At 45.9% G+C, this 25,124-nt stretch overlaps 1 protein-coding gene across 1 annotated transcript; it reads right to left on the reverse strand.

Annotated features, from left to right (window-relative positions):
- Positions 1–25,105, reverse strand: DUSP10 (dual specificity phosphatase 10). Its single transcript, XM_027681911.1, has 4 exons — positions 25,043–25,105; positions 22,648–23,493; positions 4,447–4,824; positions 1–1,284 (listed from the first exon to the last, which is right to left on the reverse strand). Exons 2-4 carry the CDS (start codon positions 23,447–23,449, stop codon positions 1,019–1,021), a joined length of 1,446 nt encoding a protein of 481 aa, XP_027537712.1. The 5' UTR covers positions 23,450–23,493; positions 25,043–25,105; the 3' UTR covers positions 1–1,018.
- Between the last annotated feature and the right edge of the window lie 19 nt (positions 25,106–25,124).

The following is a 25,124-nucleotide window of genomic DNA, read 5'->3' on the forward strand; positions in this document are numbered from 1 at the left end:
TTTTCCAAAAGATTTTTTCTTTTATAATCAAATTTTTTTACATAGACAACTGAACACACCAATATTTTGTGCGAAAAATATTTTTAAATAAACTTCTCGATTTTTGTACATTCTGATATACATATGTAACAAGGTTTATGGCACTGTAACCAGGATCAAAATCATATAAAGGAACGAAATAATTGCTCTCATTTATCCTTTCTGAACCAAGCTGGCTGCTGTTGCACTATTAGACTAAAAATTATTATTAGTGGGCAGCCAACTCTAATTGGTTTGAACACTCAAATCAAAGCCCAAATTATTATTGCACAAGAAGCCAGTGAAGGCATATGGCATAGAATGATCGAAGTCCCTTACTGTTAAAACCTTACACCCCAAAATAGAAAAATAGAACTGGAACATGAAACACGCCAAATAAACTTTTTTTCTTCTTTAGTTTGAGTCAGGAGTGTGAAAAGTGCCTTGCAGACTTTTTAAGCTGCTCTGATTTCCTTTGCATTGGTGAGCATTTTGCTAGGTTATCTTTAGCAAAGCCTTTGCAGAATGAAGGCCCTTATGTTTCAGGGAGGGTTTTTTCTGCTTTGTTTTGGCTGTTTGTGTTTTGTCTTCAACTTAGGTTTCTTCAGTCTATGAACCTGCACAGACTACTTAGCCATAAACTCTACAAGTAGCTGGAGAGGTGGGAAAAATAAAAATTAAAAGAAAAAAAGCCCAATATTTCTTCTTCTTCTTCTTCTTCTTCTTCTTGTTTTGATTTTAAAAAGTACTCCGTTTGCTCTGAAGCCTCCCTGCTCTGCCGGTGTCTGAGAAGGAAATCACAACAGCATCCCAAACCCAGCAAAGTTCTTGGATCTTTTAAAAACCTTTCCTTACAAAAAAGGTTTTTATTCACAAAAAGTTCGCCACAAAACTCCCCTTGAAAGCTAAAAAGAAAAACCCACAAGCCACCCATCACTGCCCCGAATCAGGTGAAGAATAGGTTAACCCCTTCATTGACCGCCACCTCACAGCTTTGCCGTCACACGACAGTCTCTACGCCGATCAACTTTGGTGTGAGGATTCGTGGTGTGACGCCGTTGTTTAGATCTTCTTCGAACTCCAGTAACTGCCCCATAAAGTTAAGGTTAGGGGAAATGATTGGTCGTTTGCCTTTTACAAATTTATAGGCATCCGTCATGGTCATGCGTGTGTGCTTCATTAAGTAAGCGATAACTATGGTGGCAGATCGGGAGACACCAGCTTGGCAGTGGATGAGGAGACCTTTCCCACACTGATGAGCTTCCTCTAGAAACAAGAAAGACAGAAGAAAGTAAGATTTTTGCCAGTTCATAAATTAGAACAAGCTCAGTGCAATTAAGAGTAACTTAATGTGAAAAGTCCCTTGATTTGATTACAAGCACAGCAGCATTTCCTCCCCCCTCCCTCCAGCCCATCTTCCTCCAACGTTTTAGAGTTACTGCACGTGAAACTGCCAGTCCACTCTGACACTGAAAATCCTCATGTCCAAATCCTTATCTCTTTATTAGATGAACCACACAGCGAGAGCTGCTGCTGCACTGCTCACGCCGGTGCCAGGGAGCATTTATTTGGGAGGTCGAGGCCCATGATGAAGCATCAGGCTCCATTTCCACCTCTGCCGCTGCATTACATTGGCATCTCAACCTCCCTGTCTTTCAAAGTAGGGCACCACCTTTTTAACAAACAGGTATTTTCAGATTCAGTTCATAACAATATATCTGTTTCAAAGCCCTGTTCTTGGAAGATTTTACAAAGCTACTCTTGAAATGAGCTTCAATGGGGCACTCTGCTGTGTTGCCTCCACAAAAGCAGGAGCTGGATAACACACAGACACACGCTCTCCACCGAGATACACCACTTAGACGGAGGCAACCCGGGCATGATCTAGGAAGGACAGAGTCCTTGTAACCACCACTTAACAGGACATGAGAAAGAGGAGTCACTACCATACCACCCTCATCTCCCATAGCTTGCTTTTAAAACAGGAGATAAAACTTTCAAGATGTGACCCTTCAATCTACTTCTTTTGTTTTAATCCACAGGACGAGTGTGAATTTGGTTTGCAAGTTTTGGCATCAATCCAACCCCACCAAAAGTACAGTTCATCCCACCCCACATGTTCAACCTGTACTGTGAAAGCATAAATGAAGCCAACTTCCCTCTAGACATTTTTGGCAGTTAGTATTTCAGAAAGCTGAAACTCTCTAATGTATTTTGACACACTTTCACAGAGAGTTTCTGATGATTTCACTTCCTATGGCTTTAGTCTTAGCTAAACCTGGGGTCGGTTGTGGTTTTTTTAAGACATATTTAAAGAAACATAGGCCAACAATCTGCTGTTTAAACATTTCCAAATCTTCTCAAATGCAATTTAAAGTTTACCCAGAGGAAGGGAAAGCTTTGACTAGTTATTTCCCCAGCTGGCTAAATTTGCTATGGAGAAAAACTCTCAGTGGAGAAATATTTGTTTATTAAAAACGAAGACAGACCCCCAAGCCGTAATTATTAAAAAGGAAAGTAAAATGGGTTTTGAAATACTTTCTAAACCTTTTCAGAGCAAAGCTGCTTTCTCTGCCCTTGGTAAGGTCACAAACCAAACACTATCTTTCAGTGGCTTTGAGAGCTCTAATCCTTCAGCTCATAGGAATGCTGGGTGCAGAAATCTCCATCTTACTCCCAAAGGACCTCAGTAGAGCTTTGCAGTCTCTTTACGTAAGCTTAGCCTACTGCATCTCCCCATCTTGTTGAACTCAAAATTTAAGGTTTTATGGGATTTCTTGGCACAGCTTTTTTCCCAGAGGATCAAAGCTAGGTTCCCTCTCCCCTACTCCTCACCCAAAACAGGGTGTCCACCTTCCCATGCACATCATAGTCAGCAGCTTGGGGAGCTGGCAGCACTACTGATAGAGCTGGGGCTGGGTTAGGAACACTGGGGAAAATTTGGTTTTAAAGAGAGGTTCTTTGGTCCTTCACATTGTAGAGGACAAGGGCTCCCACTAGAAGCTCCCAGTGGTAAGACTCAGGCTTTAATGCTGCTCTCCATCTGAACTGCAGCATAATCAGTGATTTCTCTGTTCACCTTCACTAAAGTAGCACAGCTACAGGCCACACACGTCAGCACACCACGGTCCCCTGCCAACCCAAACACGGCCAGGGGAGGCTCACGAGCCATCTGCTTCAGAGCTGTCTGCCCTGCCCAGGCACACAGCAGGGGCAGAAGGGCTCAGGAAAACATGCTGAGTTTGGACCTCCAGTCCTGGGACCCAGTCCCACAACTGGGCCCCAATCCTTGATGAGCCTGGGAGCACCTCCACAGAGCCAGCACAAACAGGCTTGAGTTTCAAGAGCCATGAACCCACCCCCTGACTCAAAGACCATAAACACTGATGGTCTGAGGGCAGGGAGGAACACGGCTCTGCATCCACTTCAGTATGGGGTCAGTCAGGGGTCTAGCTGTGATGCAGCACAGAAACACACTTCCCTTGTCTAGTCCTCCACTGTCAAGCCTGAAGTACTGACAAAGAGATTAGCCCAGCCTCAGCAAAAAAAAGTAAAATTATATATCAGTGGTCCCACCAGCATATTTCAGAAAACCTCTCAGGGCACATACTTCTGCTGGAGCAGCACAGGTGGACATTCACTATGCCACAAAAGCGGTGTCCACAAAGAGGGGCAAGATGTGGTCCTCAAAAGCTTTTGGTATCACATCCTGAAGCCCTCGCTTAAAGTGGCCATCTGGCTTTAGCCTAGCTGACCAACCAGAGCTGAGTGTGGCCCTAAACTTGGCTGAAGGCTGTCCTGGGTTGATCTAGCAAGGTTCAGAATAACGTGGGCAATGTTGCTGGGTCATTTCCTCAGCAACTTCTGCAACAAGCTGCATGTCTCTGGTGAACTCTCTCACACAGCCTACAGGATTTAGGAGCTTATTAATGCAAGTTTCCATCACTATCCACTCAACCACACATACACTTTGAAGCTATAAATCTAATTGTGGAACAAGCAAAGTGTGAAAGTTTGTCAGACAGTTTTCTCATTAAGTTAGGAAAGACTGAGCCATCATTGAGAATAGTTACTATGAAAAATTGGCTGTAAGGCACTGTGGAAACTGGGAATGCAAAGGAATCAAGAATAGGGGATGACAAAAGTCTCAATTTTCTCGGGTTTCCTGAATTTAAAGCCTGGAGGTAGGAGTCAGTATCAATGCATAAAAATTGTAACCCGAGGCTACTTAACTGGATACACCAGAGATGAGAAAGAAAAGACATATGAGTTGCTCAGCATTTCTGACAACCTAAACAAAAGTAAATATGGCCTTATTCAGCCTTCGGAGTAGTTGGAGAAGCATAAAATTCACTCTAAATTCTTACAACAGGTAAAAATAAAAAAACCCCAAAACAAACAGGAGTATTTCCAGTCAAGGGTAATTACCGATGAACTCAAAAGCCTCTTCAAAATACTGCCTGAGATTCTGCTTGTTGCTGTCAGTGGCCGGGAGCCGCTTGTAGTTGAACATGCCTTTCTCGTAATGGTACAGGGGCAGGTGGGTGGTCACATTAATTACGTAGCCTATGTTCATCCTCTGCATTTTCTCCAAGTCCTGAGCATCATGCTCATTTCCGAGGAAGAGGAAGGGCAGGATGGGGGTGAGCTCAGCGTTCTCGATGTCTGGCGTGGTGGGGATGGACTGAGGTAGCATGGGGGGCACAGCGGAGGCACCGCCCCCTCCTCCCCCCTCCGGGCACTCTTGCAGCTGGAGGGAGTTATCGCAGAGGTTTTCGTGGTTCTGCTTGAAACCGCTGAGTCCTCCTGGGAAGAGAGACCAAGCAGATATTTTGGTTAGATACCCCAAGGTGGCAACGCTTTGGATCCACCTTTCTTCAGAGCACATGCTGGGACCACCAGGACTGGAGCTGGCTCTACTGTCCCCACTACCACTGTCACAGTGACCAATGCTGTGCCGTCAGCAGCAAGGGTAGCACAAATCAGCAGCAGGCATTGTCCTCCCCTCTGCGAGGCACACGGTGCCAAGGAACAGGCTCACAGACAAACACGCCTCTGTGCAACATCAGTGTGCTGCGGCTGCCTCACCTACCAGCCTGTGAGAGAAGGAAGGTATTTTTTCAAGGAGAACATCACCAAAACTAGGGGCAAATGGCCTATTAGCACACTAAAGCAGAGGAGCAAGCCAGCTGGGACAGTCTTAGCTTTACCTGTCCACAGCAGATTTGCCTGTGGGAGCAAACCCTGCAGGGCATCCCCCCATCCAACACCTCTGAGGATGGGTGCAGCTCACCCCGGCATCGCTCCAGGGAACAGTACGTACACATTTGTGCACTCGAACAAAAGAAAACCACTCCTTGTAACCTAACAGAGGCTGAGGTGCTTGCTTAACATGTGGCAAACAGCTCTCCTTTTGCTGCCCCGGCTGCATGAAAATATCTAGCAAGAGCTATTTTTAGGACATTAATATGGATTGGAAAATGAATCTGAGGGGGGAGGGAGAAGTCACTTTTTCAACTCATGCCTCCTCTGACTCTATTGCATGCCTTGCTGGCTTTTTCAAGCACCATCTCCCTCCCCCTCCATTTTTCTTTTTTTTTTTTTTTTTTTGAGGAGGGCAGCTTTGCAGAGCTGGAGCAAGCAAAGGGAACCTTCTTTCTACACCTCATTCGGGAATGACATCAGCCCCAGGCTCCCCACCTGCCTGGTTTCCATAGCAATTACACAAAGCACACAATGACATCAGCTGGCATGACATCAGCTCTTTGAGTGCAAACAATACAAGAACTACTACTTTGTGCGAGGCCTTTGGTAGGAGGCAGTGGCGTTCCTGGGAGCCGCTGATGTAATGCTAACAGGTGGCTCCTCCGAAAGAAAAAGGCGGAAAGAGGAGGAATGCAGTGATACATCCCCCCCCACCTCGCCCGCAAAAGCGCACGTTGCTGTTGTACCAGGACACTTGAAGTCATGCTCCGCACTGAGAGGAGCCAAGTGTTCAGACTCAATTGCACTTTGTTAACTGCAAGCCAAAAAAAACCCAGGAGGGGGGAGAGCTACCCTGAAGTTACTAGAAAGAGCTACACTAGCCAAAATAAATGCTGAATGTCACCATCCCAATAATGTTATTTAAACAGAAAAATAACATAAAATAAAAAAAATAAAAGAGAGGCTATTTGTCTTTTCTGTGCTCTTTCACAGTGATCTAGCGAAGGTTTAAAACAAAGAAAAACATGCTGTCACTCAGGCTTTGGATCAGACACAGCAAAGGGCTCCAATGCCTACATTTTGAGTGCTGGAATTCAAATGTCTGTGACATACCTGCCCATAGGGTGGTACTCAGCCAGGGCCATTTCAGTGCCCTATTCTGTACTCTATGGGCACAAGGCACCCAGACTAGGCTACAACTGTCTGAGCCCCTCTAAACATCCAGACTCCTGTTCTTCACATTCCGCTAGTAACTCATTTTCCCAGAAATCCTTGAAATGTCTACAAAATGTAGAGTATTTCCTCTTCCCTTGAAAGTGTGCTTGTCTTCAGCTGTTTCTGCTGTTTACAGGACACAGAGCACACAGTTTTGCCTTAAGGATCTGTACTCTCAAAATTGTTACAACGGGGGATCAGGGGAGAAAGAAGAAGCAAGGACAAAAATCTGCGCTCAACTGCCAACTGCACCACATGGCCTCAACGGGGTCTGAAAAGTCTTCTTAATCCACTTAAGAAAACAAACAAGACAACGGTCTCCAAGCTGAAGATGTTTGAAGTCTCATCCAAACCAACATCCCCAGCCTAGAGTCTGGGCTAAAGGCTAAGCCCTAACCCACATTCCCATCCTTCTACGTAGGCAAGCAGTCCATTCAGCTTCAATAGTGCCATTTGAACAGTAACTGGAGCATGCTGGGATTCTCAGGAAAACCCCTGAAAAAGTTGCTTTAGTGGCCCAGAGCTAATGCTCATTTTCCACCTCTCCTGCAGGCTTTAGGGAATAGGTGGCTGGAGGTAGGATCCCATTGTTTCATCCCTCAGGTGGAGACACACTGATGGTGTGGCAGACACCATCCTGTTTCACCAGCTGCCTTGTAAGATACAGCACAGCTGGAGAGTCTAAAGCAAGTTCTTTCCTCACCACCCATGTCCTACTCTCAGGTCCTCTGCCTGCCCCACTGGCCAGAAGACACTATTACTCCTGCTACCAACTCTTCCTCACTGTGAGCTTTGGTCCAGCAAATGACATGGAGGAGAGGACAAGAGACCATTACATTGTGCAGGGCTCCTCTGTTATCACTGCACTCAGAAGAAATCAAGAGGTGTAGGGCAATCCCCACCACTCCAGCAGCAGCATCAGGACAAAGGATGGGAAGGAGACCCCAAATACAGCATGTGGAAGATGCCCAAACAAGTGGAGAAGCTAAATATATAATAGCTTCACCCACAATTTCTTTCCAGGCATTTGCCAGTGATCACTATTCCTAATGTCAGGCCACATCCCCCATTCCCCTTGTTCACCTCCTCATATGGGTGGGGAGTTAAAAAGTTAGTTCAAGGAATATTTAAAGTACTATACCCAAGCAACTCTCAGAGCAAATGTCCCTGAAAGAACACATTACTGGGGAGAGGATTACTAACCTGAACTGGCTCAGACACGTGAACAAGCGAAGATTGCACAAGAACACTGGTATTCAGAAAGAAGGCAGCAAGATGCAGTCATGGAGAGAAACTGAATCCTACGCCAACAGCAGGAGCTGAGCTTGGATCTGCACTGCCACATGAGTCCTGCAGGTCCCAAAACAGGATCCAGACACCTCATGAGTGCTGTTCCACTCTCACCACACACAATCCTCGTACCTAGCTGATTTATGAGGTACTACTGTAATTTAAGCGGAGCTCACACACGCATAATACTTAGTTTTTCTAAAGTTTATGAGATTACTTCCTGAAGCAGGTCCAAGTAAAGTTAATTATGAGCAGTCAGAAAGAGTAAAAGAGGGATAGACTTAACACATGAAGGTAAATACAATGTACAGGCTATTCAAATGCATCTGTATTCCTTTGTCAAGAAGCTGCTATTTCAGCACTTAAAGACTTCATGTAAAAGGGGTAGAGGAGTTGGGAGAGGAGGCCAACACATAGTTCCTGGTCTAAGAGTTGATTAATTCAACTCAGTAAAGTCTAAGACGTATCACTACTACTGACCACAACTCCAGATAACAAGGAAGCTCAAGGCATGGATGCAGAGACTCCACTCGTGGTTGTAACAAAAGCTGTTTTGTGGCTGACACTGCCCAAGCCTTCCCTACCCTGGGGCATGAAGGAAGCATTATACAGGGCAGTAACAGCGCCTGTGGCCAAGAGGCACAGCCTAGCAGAAGCTTCTCACTAGCACAGAGATAAGCTATATTTTAAAAGCAGCTTTTCAGATGGTGCAAAAAGCCTTCATCATATAGGGGAAGCCTAAGTAAAGAGGCAGTATAATAATATATCCACCATGAAAGTCCATCAGCATGCAAGGCAGTGCTGTTTGAACCACAGCCACGGAGCCTAGACTCAGATGTGCAGCTACCTTCAGTGACAAACCAAAATGCCAGCAGCCAGATAAGCCACCAATGTTCACTTCAACACAATGTCACGCTCGTAGCCTGTCTCTTCTGCCTTTAAACACACCACACAGCTGTAATAACCAAAGTACAGCAAAAAGCCTGAACTGCTCAGTCAGTTTGATGCAGCCCACACGTGGGTGCAGAGAACATCCCAAGTGCTTTTGTGCACTCTCTGTGCCAAAATGGCAGCTGGATAGGCGTTTAGAGGGGCTGAACCTACCAATATCCAAACAAAGATGGATATACAAGGATGCTCGGCACTCTGGGGAACCCAAAGTATTTCTTGCATAAGGAAATGAACCAATGAAGCAGGACCCTTCCTGGCAGATGGCCTTGCCTGGTATCCAGCAGGACACAATATAGGACTGAGAGCTCTTGCTCACCACTGATACAAAAACCAGGTATTTTTGCAATTATAACTGCATGTCATCTTCCAGCATCCTACCCTGCCAGAACAGTTAGTGAGTGACAACAGACTTTCGATTGTCTGAGACTTCAAAACTTTTAGGAAGTTTCAAGTCAGCACCGGACGTGCTCCAGCTACTCACACTTGCTTGTTCGAGTTCTTCGCAGCCATCGGCCCATAAACATCTTGCTTAATGCTCCTCAAACTCCCCCGCTGAGCAGCACCCGGGCAGCAGCTGCACACAGATTTCCCAGCCCCAAAGCCATCCAGGAGCCCAAGGCTTGCACCAGCACTACGAGACCAGGTGAGCGGCTGGACAGGAGCCAAAGCAGCTCTGAACAAATAAAAAAAGACAAGCAGCATGGTGCTTGCATAAAAATCATGCTAAACACAGTGTCTGTCATTTGCCATCAGAAGAGGGCAAATACAATGCAGAGGAGGCACAAAAGGTAGAGCAGGAACTAGGCAATCAGCTTTTATGAGGGACTGTAACCCTGCAATAGAACCATCTTTGAAGAAAGCAAGAAAAACAAACCTTACCTGTACACATTTATAAAAAAGGATTGGTTGGTTGGGGGTTTGCTTATTTGGGTTGTTTTTGTTGTAGTTGTTTTGTTGTAGGTTTTTAGCTTGGGGTTTTGTTGTTTGTTTTTTGAGAAGATTGAGAATTAAGTACAAGGAGTACAGTAACACCTGCCCTCCTCCTCTGTCTCTCCTTTGGCACCTCCTTCTGCCACCACTGCTGCTCTTTAGCTGTGTGACTATATGCAAACTAGGATGTGGGTTTACAATATGCTTTGGGAGATTTGCAATATGTTTCCTATCTGGAAATGGGCTCTTACCCCACAGTCAAGGGAGTAAACGACCTTGTTCCCTCTGCAGTGAGAGAGCTTAGAGGGAGGCAGCTACAATGAAATGCCCTCACAATAAAGCAACACCTTTGCATTACCTCATCGCTGTGGACATACTTTGTTCTGAGCGTGGCAGGTACTGGGTGTTCCTGCTACAACTGCAAACAGGAACATACTTTTATACATGACAGACTGCAGATGTGGGAGCCACATTTAGACAGAACACGTGGTCTCGGGAGACAACCAGACCTTTTATACAGCTTTCAAATCTGTCCAGGCGGATTTCTGGATCTGCTCATCCTCGATTACAATACCACAAAGCCATCTCAAAAAAAAAAAAAAAAAAAAAAAAGCAATACACACAGAGGCAACAAGAGCAGAAATCCCAGGACACTGGGAAGCATCAGCAGAAAAGATGTTCGATCTGTAACTTCCCCTCCTCTTGTGTTGCTGGGCTCTTGCAGGGTGCACAGCAGAGAATTCGGCAATACCACAGTTCTGGCCACCCCAGGCATTACTCGCTCAGGAATGAAGCCAAGTTTTAAAACATCCACTCAGCATGTGCCCTGTCAGTACCACCATAGCACACCGAGCCCCTGCGGCTGCGTTTGAGTGTGTTTAAGGTTGAAGTGTTACAGTGAGCATTTGGGGAGCAGGACAGAGACACTCAGACAATTGGTGCATATCTGTTTAAGACGACGCTTTCAATTTGTGCAAGTACAGCCTGTTCCTTTAAACCTGTGACCTCATTTATTTACATTACTGCAGAAAAGCACTGCCAGAAGCAACAGCTGATGACAGTCTCATGTATTTTTCCACTAAGACAACAATTAAACTGCTCCTGTGTTATTAATGAACAGATGACTTTGTGTCAAGTTGATTCAAAGCACAGGATGCCTCAAGGTTAAGCAAACGTGACTCTAGCATGTAAAAATAGAGGTTAGGTATTGTCCAGATGCTTCACCCACCTGGCACTCTCCCCCTTCCTCAGGCTGCCAGGAGGGTCCAGGTCCCTCAGCCACCCCCTGCCATGCTGCCACCAGTGTCTGGAGGTCCTGCTGCAGGGTGACACGCTGGTGCTGAGCCACCACCACAATAATGCCAGAATCTGGGCTGCTCCTGTACGATGGGTCTTCCACCAAGGAAAAATGCTGCTGTACAGGTTGAAGCAGAATTCTGCCATTATAGGCCAAATCCACTCCCAGGATATGGACAACCACCTAGACCATCTCTTCATACCACCCCACCTACACAGTTATGCATGCAGGTGTAGGTCTACTGACTAGCAAAGGCACTAGCAGGGAAGGCACTGAGGCACTGGGGTTGCACCCATAGGGCATGGGAGCTATGACCACCTTGCAGTAGAAGATCCAGCCATGACACTTGCTCACAGCTCTCGCTGTCATGATTTTAGCCAGAGCAAAGATGGTTCATGGTCCATACTGAGGATTATGCTCTGTTCATCTTGAGGTACTTAAAGAAGAGATGCTTAGATTTCATTAATAACACAAGACAGACTTTCTTTATCCAACCAGGGCTCTCCTTGCTCTCATGAAGGACTAGAAGTGTGGGAAGGATAGTTCAGGAGGGCCAATCCAAGCAGGTCAGTGCCTACTCTTCACGCAGATGTCCTCCTCACCATGCTACTGGTGAGCAGTGCTCAAAGCTTGCCCTCACTGCTGTAGAGTTCACTCTACATGAAAGCTTGACATGACTGAAAATATTGTATTTGGCCCACAGAGTGGGAAAGGCAACTCCCCTCTGTCCAAAAGGGTGGGGACTTATGGGACCATAGTCACCAGGTGACATTAGGAGTTGCTCCTTTGATTTCAAGGATATTGTGGTGAGGTTTGTTTGTTTTTAAACACTGGAGGGAGCTTTACACGAGATAAAGCTGACAACAGAGGGGAGCCCATCCTTCTACAGTACAGGGAGGCCACAGTGACATCAGGACTGCTTTACACCTTACCATTCCTGCTGTTAAAGAAAGGGGGAGAAAAAAACAACAAAAAAATCTATCCTTTTACAATATAAGTATCCACATTTACCTCAACAACCCACATTGCCCCCCTGTTTCCAAAATCAAAGGCATAACTGAAAGTTTTTTTTATTTCTGTTGCTGATAGCAAGTAAATAGGTCTGACTTCCTGATCCTGTGAGTTTACTTCTCACCTGTCTGCAGAACATTCGAAAGACCCATGGCAGGGTTTCTCTCCCTGTCGCCCGCACGGCATTCAGCATCAGCCTTGCCGCGAAAGATTAAGCTTTAAACAAACATAAAAAAGTAAAAGTAAACAGTTCACAAAGAACAGCTTCCACCTCGATACACTCAATCTAATCTAGTCTTTCCGTCTAATCGAGCTGCCAACAGCACTTCAAAAAAAGGCAAAACTCCGCATTCCGAAGAACTTACAAGGTCAGTTTTTTTCCCGTGTGGGAACTATCCTGAGAGGTCAGTTTGTACACAAATTCTGGCTTAGAGAATTTACAAGCACATCCTTGACACAATGGCTTTGAGGTTCCTTTAGAAGTCAAGAGTGTGACACCAGATAAAGAGGAAAGGTTTCCCCTCAGCATCGAGGGACACATGCACACGTTTGCGTGTTATTTCTAATTTTATCTCACTACAGCTCACACCCCTTGCCACAGCACATCCTCTCCTGTTGGTCTTTGAGGTCCCTGGTCCCATCTACTTTTATTTTTTATTTTGACACCAGGAACAGCACAGCCAGCTGTCCTAGAGACACGTCCCAGGGAGGAAGGAAAGAGGTCACCAAAAGCCCCTTCCCCTGCCAGGCTGGGCCAGAGATGCTGGCTCTGCAGTTTTTCAGTTTGATTCTTTTTTCTTAAATATAGTTTTTTTCTCTTTTTTTTCTTTCTTTATGCCTTTTTTTTTTGTCTTTAATTTAGGTTTTTTCCTCAGACCTTGAGCATCCAAGAGATGCCACTAACTTCTGGACTACTCACCAGCCTGTCCAGAAGCTGCTCTGAATACTTCTGGACCACATCTCTGCATTCAAGACAGTCGTTCCAGCTTGTAACTGGAAATCTGCCCTATGCTATGAGAGTGCTGAGTCTGCCCCTTTTAAAGAAAAAACTAAAGTATTCATGGGAAAATAAACCAGCAGCCTTCAAAGCACTGTGTTATCCTTGGGGAGTGGTCAGGAAGGTGAAAGAGGAGAAGGCCTGCTCCAAATTTTGGTACAAGGATTAAACTATGTAAGAATGTAAATAGGAACAAGACAAGAAACCCCACATCCCAAACACACTACGGTGACAACTCTGCAGCCACAGAGGAGGATTGGACTTACCCTCCCTGGAGGGCAAGCGTTTATAGCAGAAACTCAAAATTAGACACATTACAACTCCTCATACCAAAAGTATGCGTTCCCGTGGGGATGTAGGCTAACATGAAGTCCAATTAAATAATCACTGGAAATGTCAGCGTAAACCCTGAAGGAATACATACTTCTACTGTGAAATGCTCCCACTGGAAATCATATTAACAAAAAGGTCATCAAGAAATGCTAAAGCTATGTACAAAGGAGGCAAGGGGAAGTGAGGGGGGAGGGAACAGAAACTATTTTAATGTAATAAAATACCACAAATGGTTTTATATTGGCAAAGAGCTATGGGTCTGTTTTCACAGAGAGGGGTAGAGATGAGCAGATTTGCCCAGAACATCAAGTTTTATTTGGTTTTTAATCTATTACAAGTTCTCTCCCTGCCCATCACCATGTGCATCTCTCAAGCAACTAGCCTGGAGACAGCCAGCAGCCGGTGCGACGACACACGAGCAGCATGCAGACAGCCACAGCTCTCTGTGGCTCAGCATGTCTGAAGAGGCAGAACGGTCCCAGCACTGTGTCAGACATCTGTAATCCTGGATTTGTAGGAGTGGACCTTTCTGTTTAATTTGCATGTTTTCAAGAACACTGACATTTTCATGGTTCAGCCATCCATTTATTCTCTTTACCCTTTTAAGGGCAACCTCTTCAGGACAGCTTCTTTCTAATGACAGAGCAGGCTGCTTTGTTTCTCTTGAGGATAACACAGGCTCTTTTCCAATCCAAACCGCTGCTCCTCCACTTCAGAAACACCAGCACCATTCACATTAATATGAATGGAAAACAAGGTGCTGATATACCACACCAGCATTTGGGAGTGCCATTCATTCCTGCTGAAGAGCTTCTACCCTTTGGGCTACAAATAATACTACTACCTGGCTCCAATTTGACACCTTCCAGCAAGGTATTTCAAAGCCCATGAAGAAAAAACAGAAAATAAAGGGTGCTGACTTGACATATTCCAGTGCCACATAGCCAAAAATAAAAGCAGCAAGCTACTGGAACTAGCATGGTGCATGCCAGCCTCCACTCTGACACAAGATCCAGGGCCAGCCCTGCTGACACTTAAATCCCAATCATAATGGTCAAGGAACCAAGTCTAAAAACCAAGGCCCCTAAAAACTCCATAGGGAGAGAAAGTTGACCCAGATTGCATCCATATACTCCAGAGTCAAGGGAAGAAGGGACAGAAGGGGGAGGAGGGGGAAGAAAAGAAAAAGTCATATTTACAGAAGCCAGACCTAAATAGCAATAAAACAAGGAATATCTTCAGCCAGATCAAAATCAACTGTTGTCTCCAAATAAAATAACTCCTTGGTCTCCACAGGTGAGTTAACATTAATGTTTCCCAGGAAGCATAAGAACTGTGTTATCCCCCAACAGAGATATCGCTCTGCTTTGCAGGACTAACACAAACACCTGCAAACTTACAGTTAACCTCACATTTGCAACCATAGTGGTTTTGTACCTAAAATATGTGGAATTCTAAGCAGCAGCAAAAATCTTATTCTTAGCTTTCATCAGCTGGACAGAGAGACTCCCATTACCTTAACAGAGACCAAGAGGAATTAGAGCCCATCACCAACACAGTATAGATCAACTGCTTCAACAACAGCTTTTGCTTTTAAAACATTAGTGTTCAACTGCTTACATAAGCCTTAATATCACACTTTGGCATAATGAACTGGAGACAACCAATTCGACTGATATTACAGAAGCTTGCAAGTTAGCTTCTATTTTCCAAGTTAAGGCATTATTAAAAAATATATATGATAATTCATGTGTGGACAAGGAATAACATTTGTTCTTCTTTTTATTACCTTTAATTAGAAGCAGTTCTTCTCTGTTGCAGTGAATCAAGTGGGAATTAATCCCAGCATGCTGTAGATGTTTTAAAGCTAGGGCATAATAAAAGAGTTGGAACCAATGTGTTCACATCACTATTATTCTTCTCTTAATTTAGTTTTTGCAACTTCCTCCTTCAAAGTCATGATCTTGGAAACAGGGTGTTGCATACATGCAAAGCAACAACTAACCCTAGCAGGAGCAGTGGCTCCCAACCCTTCCCACCCCCTGTCCACATCTGTGCCCTGCCAGCAGCAGATGATAACAGACTTACAGTTCCCCACAACCCACTAACCCCAGACCCCTCCTGTGACAACAGTCCAGTGGTGACAGTCCAGTGCAGGGTCACAGGGGAGCTCCCACTGCAGGGAGCTGTGATAGTTGAGATAGACAAGGCTAGCACTGCCCCAGGGACTAGATGGTACCTAGACCTACAAGGTCCCAGTTGCTCCCTGCAGATTTGCCAACTTGGGTCTCTCCTCTGCATACATTCCTGGAACATGCTCACTAAAACCAAGTGCCAGGAGACCAGAAGCTTGTGCCCCATTCTGGATCTTAGTTTCTTCATTGTGAGCAGAGTTTTCCTTCAAAAAGGAGGTAACCTGCTCACCCAAGCAGAGAAACACATGAAAATGAACCTTGAATTTTTAAAAGCACAAGAACCACCTAGAGGCAAATCAGAGCCTACAGTTTATTACTTTAGCAAAAACGCACTAGCAAGGGAAGGGAGGAAGGGGATGCTCCTCAGTTCGTCTCCCACTTTCTGCAACAGGCAACTGCGTTGTTCCAGGGCACCATTGTGACTATGGACAAACCTGGGTTAACACTTAACGCCGATGTCAACAAGAGAAATGAGCTCAGTGTAACAAACAGTGCAAAGGACAGAAAAAAAAGCCCAGTCAGATGAAAATGAGTTCTCTAAGGCCTCACAGCAAGTCTGTTGTGCATGCTTAGTCACAGAGGAGGAGACTAACCATCACTCGGCCTTGGCCAGAGCTCACTTGGCCACAAGACCACTCTGCTATACAGGCACAAAGTATCCCTCTAGTCAGATTACCTCCTTTCTGCACCATATGGGAGACAGACTTGCTTCTCCCAGCTCTTCCCCTTTCCTTCAAGCTCCAAAATGCTGCTATACAGTTGCAGAACCAGGTCAGACCACCTTTGGCAGGACAAAGGCTCCTCGGGAATCAACATCTTTCAGAACAGCAGAGGACACACCAAAACCAACCTTTGGTGCGCTGAGATACTTCCGGATGTGAGGTTGCCTTCATCACAGATATTAATTGAAACAAAGAGTTTCCTGTACTAAAAAGTCACAAGGTTTAAAAAAAATCCTACAAAACAAAACAACAAAAAACCAAAACAAAACAAAAAAAAATCCAAAACAAACAAAAAAAACCCCCAAGCTTAGCATTGATCAGCCACCCTGTGCAGAGACTATGAGCACCCCAGGACTTCCCAGCTGCAGAAACAGGCCCACTGAATTCCTCCATGCCTTCTGCTCACAGCAGTCCCCGGTTCTGCCTCCATACAGGGTGTGCTGAGAGCACAGCAAGGACTGGTGGCTGAACCCAAAGGCACTAGCGCACGTTTTCAGCTTTCCCACAATCTTCAGCATTCAATGGATCAAGAGCAGGTGAAAGGCCTGCCAGAGGAAGCTGAAGCAAGTTAAATGCTCAAGACAGCACCTTTATCCAGCCTACTCTCAATGGGACTCTTTGCCAGCTTTGACTTTTAGGCGAGGCAGGGAAAGGTGATATCCATGATAAACACTGCTCTTTAAGCCCCATCTTAGCAAACACCTTTGTGATTACCACAAATTAATTTTTACAGTACAGAGGTGTTTAAAAATCTGCTCAAGACAGATTCAGTTGAGCACCCAGAATCAAAGCTCCAGAAAAACAACTCCTTGCAGTAATTCAGGTCATCCTTGTGATTTCTGTAGCCAGCACTCTCCCAGGCCCCCCAGAGACTTCCCAACAAGGCCACAGCACCACGCATAATCTTATCTTACACACAAAGGGACAATGCACTAGGTCATCTTCAGATTACCATAATCTATTTCTTTAAACAGCATGACTTCTATAGCCCTGCAAGCTGATGCTGAATATTTGAGAGGTGTTTCCCTGCTGGCTGACTAGTGAAATTGCAAAACAGACGGATATTATGATGTGTGCATGCTGCTAATATTTATGGAATTTCTTTACTTCCAAGTTGCCTGCATAAATAAAAACCCCTAACTGTAATGAGGCTTTTCACAGAGTCAAGAAAGAGTTGTAGCCTGAAGACAAGTAGATGATCCCCCACTTTGAATGCAACATAAAGCCAAGGCGATCTCACTAAAACTTTTTGTGCTACTTAAGTGTCATAAAAACTTAGACTGCTCCTTTGGAAGGCAAACTCCCCATGTATAGGTCTAAAAAAAAATAAATTCTATCTGTATCAGTTAAGATACAGCCACCCTAAACCTCTCCAAAAGGCTGTGTCACCTCAAGAGTAAAAAGCCAGAAAACAGACCAGCAGCAGTCCTATAAAGATTTTACTAAAACAGTTCTCACCTCTGGCAGGGTAAGGGTAAGGGCAGCACATGAAGGATTCAGCTAATTATAATCCAACATCTACCTATCAGGAACATCACAGGGAATGTTCCCCCAGTTCACACAGAACTGGAGCAGTTTTTCTTTACAAGCATCAGAGATGTCTGCTTAATGTAACAGTTTGCTTAACTCTTAGTTTAGTTTCCAAGGGTAGGACAAACTAGAGAGCCAAAAAAAGGAAAACAAAACAAAACCAAAAAACAAACCTCCTTCCTGTTCCAAGGCAGTGTCATTGCTCTCTTCCCTCCAAGGACAGTTTAAATGTGATAGGTACCCTGTAAGCCAGCTCTTCAAACTCTCAGATGCCATTATCTGGGAGGAAATGCCACTCTTTCCATTACTGATGAATAGGCAAAGTTTAGAGGTACACTACTCTGCAGAAGTATCCCCTCAAAATACAGTAAAGACCGCGGTGTCCAACCACACAATCGCCCCAATTTATCTATATGCCAAAGGTGCAGACACACAATCAATTTTCAAGTATTATGGCCAAGATTATTTATTCCAGTAGAAAGATACTTTAAGCTCCAGCAATCAGTCTGAAAACTGAAGGTGAAACCTCAGCCTCAATAGAGCCAGCAGAAGTTTTTTCCCTAGCGACTGATGGGGCCAGATTTCCTCTGCAGCACAGAGGGAACACGCTTTATTTTTAAATGTTAAGTAATGCATGTGAGACATCCAATGTGTTTAAAACTACACATTTCCCTATTACAACCATGACCTAATACTTATTCAGTGGAGATCTCTGGTGGAAATAAGTGCCAGGCACATGTTTTGTTGGTCAGCTGGATTTGTTGACCATTACATCAAGTTTTACTTTCAAATAGTCTAGTGCAGTGTAATCCAATTAGGATTTAAAGCAACACTGACACTGTTGAATTATACAGCTAATAATAATAACAATAAATGATATATTTGCACAGATTATGACAAGGTCAGGTATTTCTAAGGCAGCTGCTCACAGTATTTTACACAAACATGGGGGAACATAAACCAGGTACTTATTCCTTGTGTAGGCACCTCAGGCCCTCTGTAGTTGTTTCAACTCTGCTGATATGTGACTCTGGTGTGGTAAGAGATCTGAAGCTATTCTTAGACCATGGCAGAAAGCATGAAGTGGTTTGTTGGCAGGTCTTACCCACTATAATGAGAGCAAGTTGCTTCATTTATTTCCCTGTTAGATGAGCAGTGAGAAGATTGAAAGCCAGAGCATAAATAAGTTCCTCAGACTGGGAACAAGAACAGAGAATCAATCAGTTGTTGAGGAGGAACCAGTCAGTTCCTCTCCATCTCCCTTGCAGCAGTCCAGCCATCAGTTTACAGCATGTAAGGAGAAGAAAAAGAATTAATTATTTGCCAAACTACATTTTGCACCTCTGCTTTTGAATTCAGTTGTTACCCTGCAGTCAAACACAGAAGCCTTTACAAACTAAACACAAGACTTGAGCAGGTTCTCAAGGCACCCACTGCCGGGCCTCAAAGGTAGAGGAGGAACAGCAAGATGGAGACAATACTACCAGACAGTGGTCAGGGACACCAAGGCAACTCCTTTTGTGTTGAAAGTTGTCAAGATGTGTTGGCACAGATGCTTCAATTTTTCATTTTTGTTTCCTTTGTAGATTTAATTTAACTTGGAAAAAAAATGCTGAACTCCAAACCTAACCATTTTAGTTTAGGGTAAAAATAACACTTTTCGTCTGAATGCAAATGAATTTCCCACTTTCTATTTTTAGATCCCAGTAGCAAACTCTAGCACACAAGCCTTCAAGACTCCAGGCCACTTCCTCTGAGCCAAAGTGCTCAGGGAAGGTAGAGATCCCTCACCATTGGGTTTGCAGGAGGGAAAGGAGCACAATCCCACCAAAGAGGGTCAGGGCTGCTGATCCCACCCAGGGTCACAGAGCCATGCTCTCTCCCTCCCCAAATTCAGCAACAGCTTTGACATTCACCTCAAGCAGAAGGGACACTGGGCTCACATCATTGGTTTGCTCCCTTTCCTTTCCAATGCTAAGAAAAAAATAAAAATAGAAAAAAAAAGGCATCCAAAAAAGTGAGGCCTTTGGGTTTCAGCAAGCATGCAATACCAGGGTCCAGTACGGTGTGACTGGGTGTTGGGGGAAACATGACTTCTCCCTATTTTGCATATAAACAGGCTAAGCAGCAGCTTCAGCCCTGATAGCTCAGCCTGCTACAGCCCGTGAAATGCAGGATTCTTATGGGCTTATTTTCTTCGTAAAAGTAGGGGGGTTATGTCTGTCTCAAGTGCTGTTATGCCTTGTGAACAAAAAAACATGAAAATCTTTCTTCTAAAGAGCTTAAATCAAAATTATGCATATATTATGTTTATGACCAAAAATATGCTCTACGTTAAAGGAAGCAGCAAAGAGAGGAATGAACAGAAAGGGAGGAACACGGGTTTTAAAATCCCCCTATACCACAGCATACGTAAACCCTCTCTTGTCACAATGCTAGTTTATATATTGGTCTGCTACATTAAAAATACATCAGGCCACCTCTTTTTAACTTGAACCTAATAAGGTACACCATACATACATTTATCTGTAGATCACAGCCTGGCCTTGAAGAACAGCACAGAATTTCTCTGCTGCTTAAAAAGACTGGGGCACCTAAAAACTAAATGCACACAGGGCCACATCGCTACCCCAGCGTGCTGTCAGCCAAAGATGTAACCCAACCCTCGGCTTTGCCGATCGGATTCACCCCACAACGTGACACCGTGCCACGAAAACGGCAATGGGGCCACGGGCTGACAGGCAGCACCAAACATGGAGAAGGTGGCACCAGATCAGGGGGACATAAACTTGGACAGCCTGGCTAGCAACCACTGTTTGCAAACACAACACAGGGGATCAGATGGGCCGGCAATAAATTAGGAGCAGATAGCAGAGAGCAAGAGAAATCACTCAAAATAACAAACGTAGGCAAAGAGGGCTCCCCAGCCACCCTCAGTTTCATTTTAGTGCCTGAATCCAGGTATGTGCATGTGCCAGCTCCCAGGTTGTCGAAGCACCATGGAAAAAACACTAACTGTCAAGTGAAACTAAATAACGAGTGGTTCCAGCACCACTCCTCCCGCTCAGAAGCTTAATAGCAGCCTTCCTAAATGCTGCTTTATCCCATGCTCAACTCCATTTGACCCCAGTTTGAGCTCCACTTCAAAGAAGAGGAAGGGAGTTTAGGTGATAGGGGGAGCTCCTCACTATATGCTCCCCCAGGTGGGGTTTGCTCTGACCCAGATGATCACTACATCGAAAAAGCTAAGGATTTGGGTCTTCTCTCTCCTCTGGCATGCTTCCAGATCTGTTGGCAGACCAGTTTGGGGAAGGGATTTCTGCTAAGCAGGTCTCTTAGGTAGATGCTAACATTTCTCAATGTTTGAAAACCAAAAATGGCCCAAGGACTCTCACAAGCAGTTGGTCAAACCCAGTGCAGCACCCAGAGTTGGAAGGTGGGAGAAAGGGCTGGCCAAAACCTGCCCACAGCACTCAACAGTTCAGTGCTGCCCAACTACAGCTCTGCAGCTTCATCTCCATCAGGATCTTACTTCAGGTACTGAAAAAGTACCAGTCTGAGGTCCACAGAAGCTTCAGTGTTTTCCCCCATGTTCCTCTGAAAACACTTTCAGCATACCATTTTTCTGAGGATAGGAAGGCTTGCAGACTACAACCACATATCTAGTGGCAAAGGCTGTAGAACAGAATGATTACCACCAGAAATACAGGACTCCAGCAACAATCTCCCTCTGCTAAGCACCTCATCTCCCTCTTTTACAGATGAAGGTCACCACCATAACCCAAGAGACTCAATAAAAGCATATAGGGAACCTGCAGCAAGTATCAAAGCAAGCCCAGCATGACCATACACTTGCTGGGAGCAAGGAGACAGTTCAGCAGTTTTAAGCTTCCAAAAGATACACCCACACAGAAGTATCTCACAGGACCCTTAGCTCCTACAAAGCTAAGAAACTCAACTGAGGAAAGGGGATAAACTATCAGCCCAATCCATTCTCCTGCCACATTGGGCAGGTTGGAAGTAGTAAGCTGCACAGAAAAATTTAAGCGAATTAAATACATACAGTATGAGCTAAGCAGCAAATCCCTCCATAGTTTCTCAGTGCCACAGCCAGTCTCTGCCAACCATGCCTCCGAATGGCATAAACACCCAAGGGAAAGGAAATTCAATCTAGAGGGCAGCATTGTTATAAATAGGATCTACAGAATGAAGTGAAGAAAGGGAACTGTCCTTTGATGCTGCCTTAATTGGTGGGGCTCGTTTCCACCAAAGCATTAAGGGATAAACCAAACACCACATTAAAACAGGAACCTTTACAGGAAAGCCATACACATATATAAACACATATACATGTAAACACAACACTTTCAGATTACTTTTTTCAGTATTTCCCTCTGTCCATTATTCTCACCTCATACCACCAAAACAAGGCTTGATTGCTCAAGTTTTGCTGACTGGTCCATGACAAAATGCCTCAGACCAAGTGACTTCCCTTGTCTTTCCTTCTCCAATCTCACTGCCCATCTCCAGCACCTATAAGTTCAGTTTTATACAGACTAAAATAAGGCTGCTAAGTAAAGGTCAGTCTGACAAGATAAATGAGAACTAACCCCTCCTGGACCTCTGCTCCTTGGGCTATAAATACTCAGAACAAGCAATGGGGGAAATTCTTTGTCTGCACAGACACCAGGAAGCACGTTTCCTCCTCCTTCCAGTTCCCACCCCTCCTGCTACTCAAGGACAACATTCAGAGAAAAGCAAGCATCTCCCTGCTACCAGCTCCATGATTTGTCCACGAACAGCATTTGCTTTGCCACCAGTGACTGGAGGCACGCAAGCCTTCCTAGAGATAAGCATATGCTTTCAAGGTTCAGCCATCAGTGAGGCTGACAGCAGAGTGTACATGCTGCAAAGCAAACTATGAGCCTACATGCAGGCAACGAGGCGAATTACCTTTTAGGACTAGGGGCTCCTTGCCTTCTCGCTTGAGTGACTCTAGCACTATGTGGAGTGGCTGGGAAGGCATTACTCTGCTTGGCTCATTGGTATTCTCATCATAAACTATGATTTCTTTGGAAAATATTCTCTTGAAGGAGTCTTTGCCTTCCCGGCAGGAGATCAAGTCCAAGACAGTGATCTTGCCCTGCTGGAGCCTTCTCCGGCTGATCTTGTCAGAACAGTTAATGTGGACAGCCCCTTGAATGTGGCTCTTATTATACTCCATGAAGGGCCTGCAGTCAATGATGACAGGTCCTTGGTTCTGTTGGTGGCTCTTGCTGCATTTGGTCATCTTCTTGGCCAGATCATTGGGGTAAATGATTTTGATGCTAGTGAGTTGCTTGGTGGTGCCCGAGACAGGGCTCCCCACCCCGCCCAGCGGGCTCAGGCTGCCGGCATTCTCATTGCTGTTGACCATTTGGTTGGCAGGGCAGGCGGTGGAGGCTCCGGCGTGGGTGCTGCTGGTGCTCGCTTGAGTTTGGGCCTGAGTGTCCTTGTCGTACGTTGCCACAGTGCAGCAACTGGCACTGCTGCATCCACAACTCAGGGAGCGTGCAGAGCCGTTGGATGAGGGCATATACGTGAGATTAGCAGTCTTTAGGGACACAACAGCTGCGCCGAGCAGACTGGAGTGGCTCTCACCGGCAGAAGAGGCAGACTCAAGATAGCTAGAGTCTAAACAGAGGTTGAGATCCTGAGGTCTCACTGGCCTCGAAAGTGCCACTACTACCCTGTCGTCTAGAGGAGACGGAGGCATGAGGAGGCTGAGCACTAGCAAGTTAAGAAGAACTCAAGATCACCCTGCAAAAGAAAAAGTGGAGGGGAAAGAAGAAACAGGTGATGAAAACAGATCATGAAATCAACATAAACCTACAGATAGGACAACTTACTTTGCCAAGACCCATTATCCTCAACCTAACAGCCCTTTCTGACAGTAGTTGCTAAAAAGCCTTTTCAATCCTGCAGCAAATACTTCAGCTATCTGCATGTGCACACATGGCACGCAGAACACAGGCAACTAGCCTGGATGTGCAGCTACACCCAGGAGGAGGCATTTGGCTACATGCAGATGGTGCTGAGCTATTCTGAAACCCCAGGCTGCAAGGCACACTACTGATAATGACAAGGGCACATTCTCTCATCCCGCTGCTTACTGCAAGGGAAGAAACTACTGGGCTGACTCTACTACTGGGAGGAACGCATAAGAGCTGAATAGCTGAATGTGTCAGTGGTGATACACAACTTTTCCAGCAAGATGGAATAAAATTAGCTTGTGAACAAATTTCCTGAGATAGTTACAAACTTGAACACATGAGGCTAAACAAAAAACACCCAGAAGAAAAGGAGAAAATCGGGTTCCGGAGATCCTTTTAAAAAAATAAGTTCACACCTTGCACTTCCATCCCCCTGCTAGAGAGAGAGGTGAATCCAGCCCCAGTGAAGCCCCCTGCTCCAGGCCCGGAAAGGCTGCTGTTCTCCGGCAGTCCATGAGGCAAGTTCCCTGCTCCCCACCACAATTCACAGCTTCTACAAAAAGGGGTCCCCTCTGCCCCAATCAAGGTCACTGCCTGCCCAGCCTTTGCCTTCTCATTTGCTAAGATCCAGCGCGCAGGTTTAGAATCCCCCCATTTCCACTCGGGAGGGAAGGAAGACGACAAGAGCAAAACAACCTAAGCCAGCCCTGACAGTGTCTCTCCTTCAGCAGCAACTTCGGGAGCAGCCGCAGCTCTCGCTGAAAAACACATCCCAGCACCAACTTCGCCAACTCCATCAAACCCCCGGAGCGGTGCGAGCGCTCGCAGCCCCGCGCAGCCGGCTCCGCACCGGGCCCGTCGGCAAGGGGCAAGGAGATGCCCCATCCACATGTCGGCGGGTCGGGGGCACTGCCACCCGCAGCAGCCACCGCTGTACGGAGCGAACCCGCGCACCTCCGGAGCGGGGAAAGAAGCCGCGACCCGCCCGCCCGGGGCACGGCGGTGGTGCCCGGGTCGGGCAAAGCGGGGCTGCCGGCGGCTCACCCGTGAGGCTTCCCAGCCCATTCTTTCCCCAAACCTCCCCTCGCTTTTCTTTTTAGGATAAGAAAGCGGATAAAAGATCCCTGAGCGCCTTCGCCTGACGCAACTGAAAAATTTAAATAAGCGAGGGAGACAACCCGGCTCGCTCGGCGAGGGCAAACAACTGAAGAGCACACGAGAAGCGGGAAGCTGAAGTTTTGCCCCCGAGCGCAGGGAGCCGGGGCCGCTGCCGCCAAGCAGTGCTCCCCGCCGCGGCAGCCCCTGCGCGGGCTCCCGCAGCCCGCCGCGCTCCGCTCCGCGCCCCGCATCGCTCCGCGCCGCTGCCCCGCACTCACCGGCGCGGCGCGCTCCGGCCCGGTGCGCGGCGATGGTGGTGGTGGCGGTGACGGTGACACCGGTGCTGGTGGCGGCGGCCGC

Source organism: Neopelma chrysocephalum, unplaced genomic scaffold (assembly GCF_003984885.1).
Source record: "Neopelma chrysocephalum unplaced genomic scaffold, ASM398488v2 Primary Assembly neopelma1_61b, whole genome shotgun sequence".
NCBI lineage: Eukaryota > Metazoa > Chordata > Aves > Passeriformes > Pipridae > Neopelma > Neopelma chrysocephalum.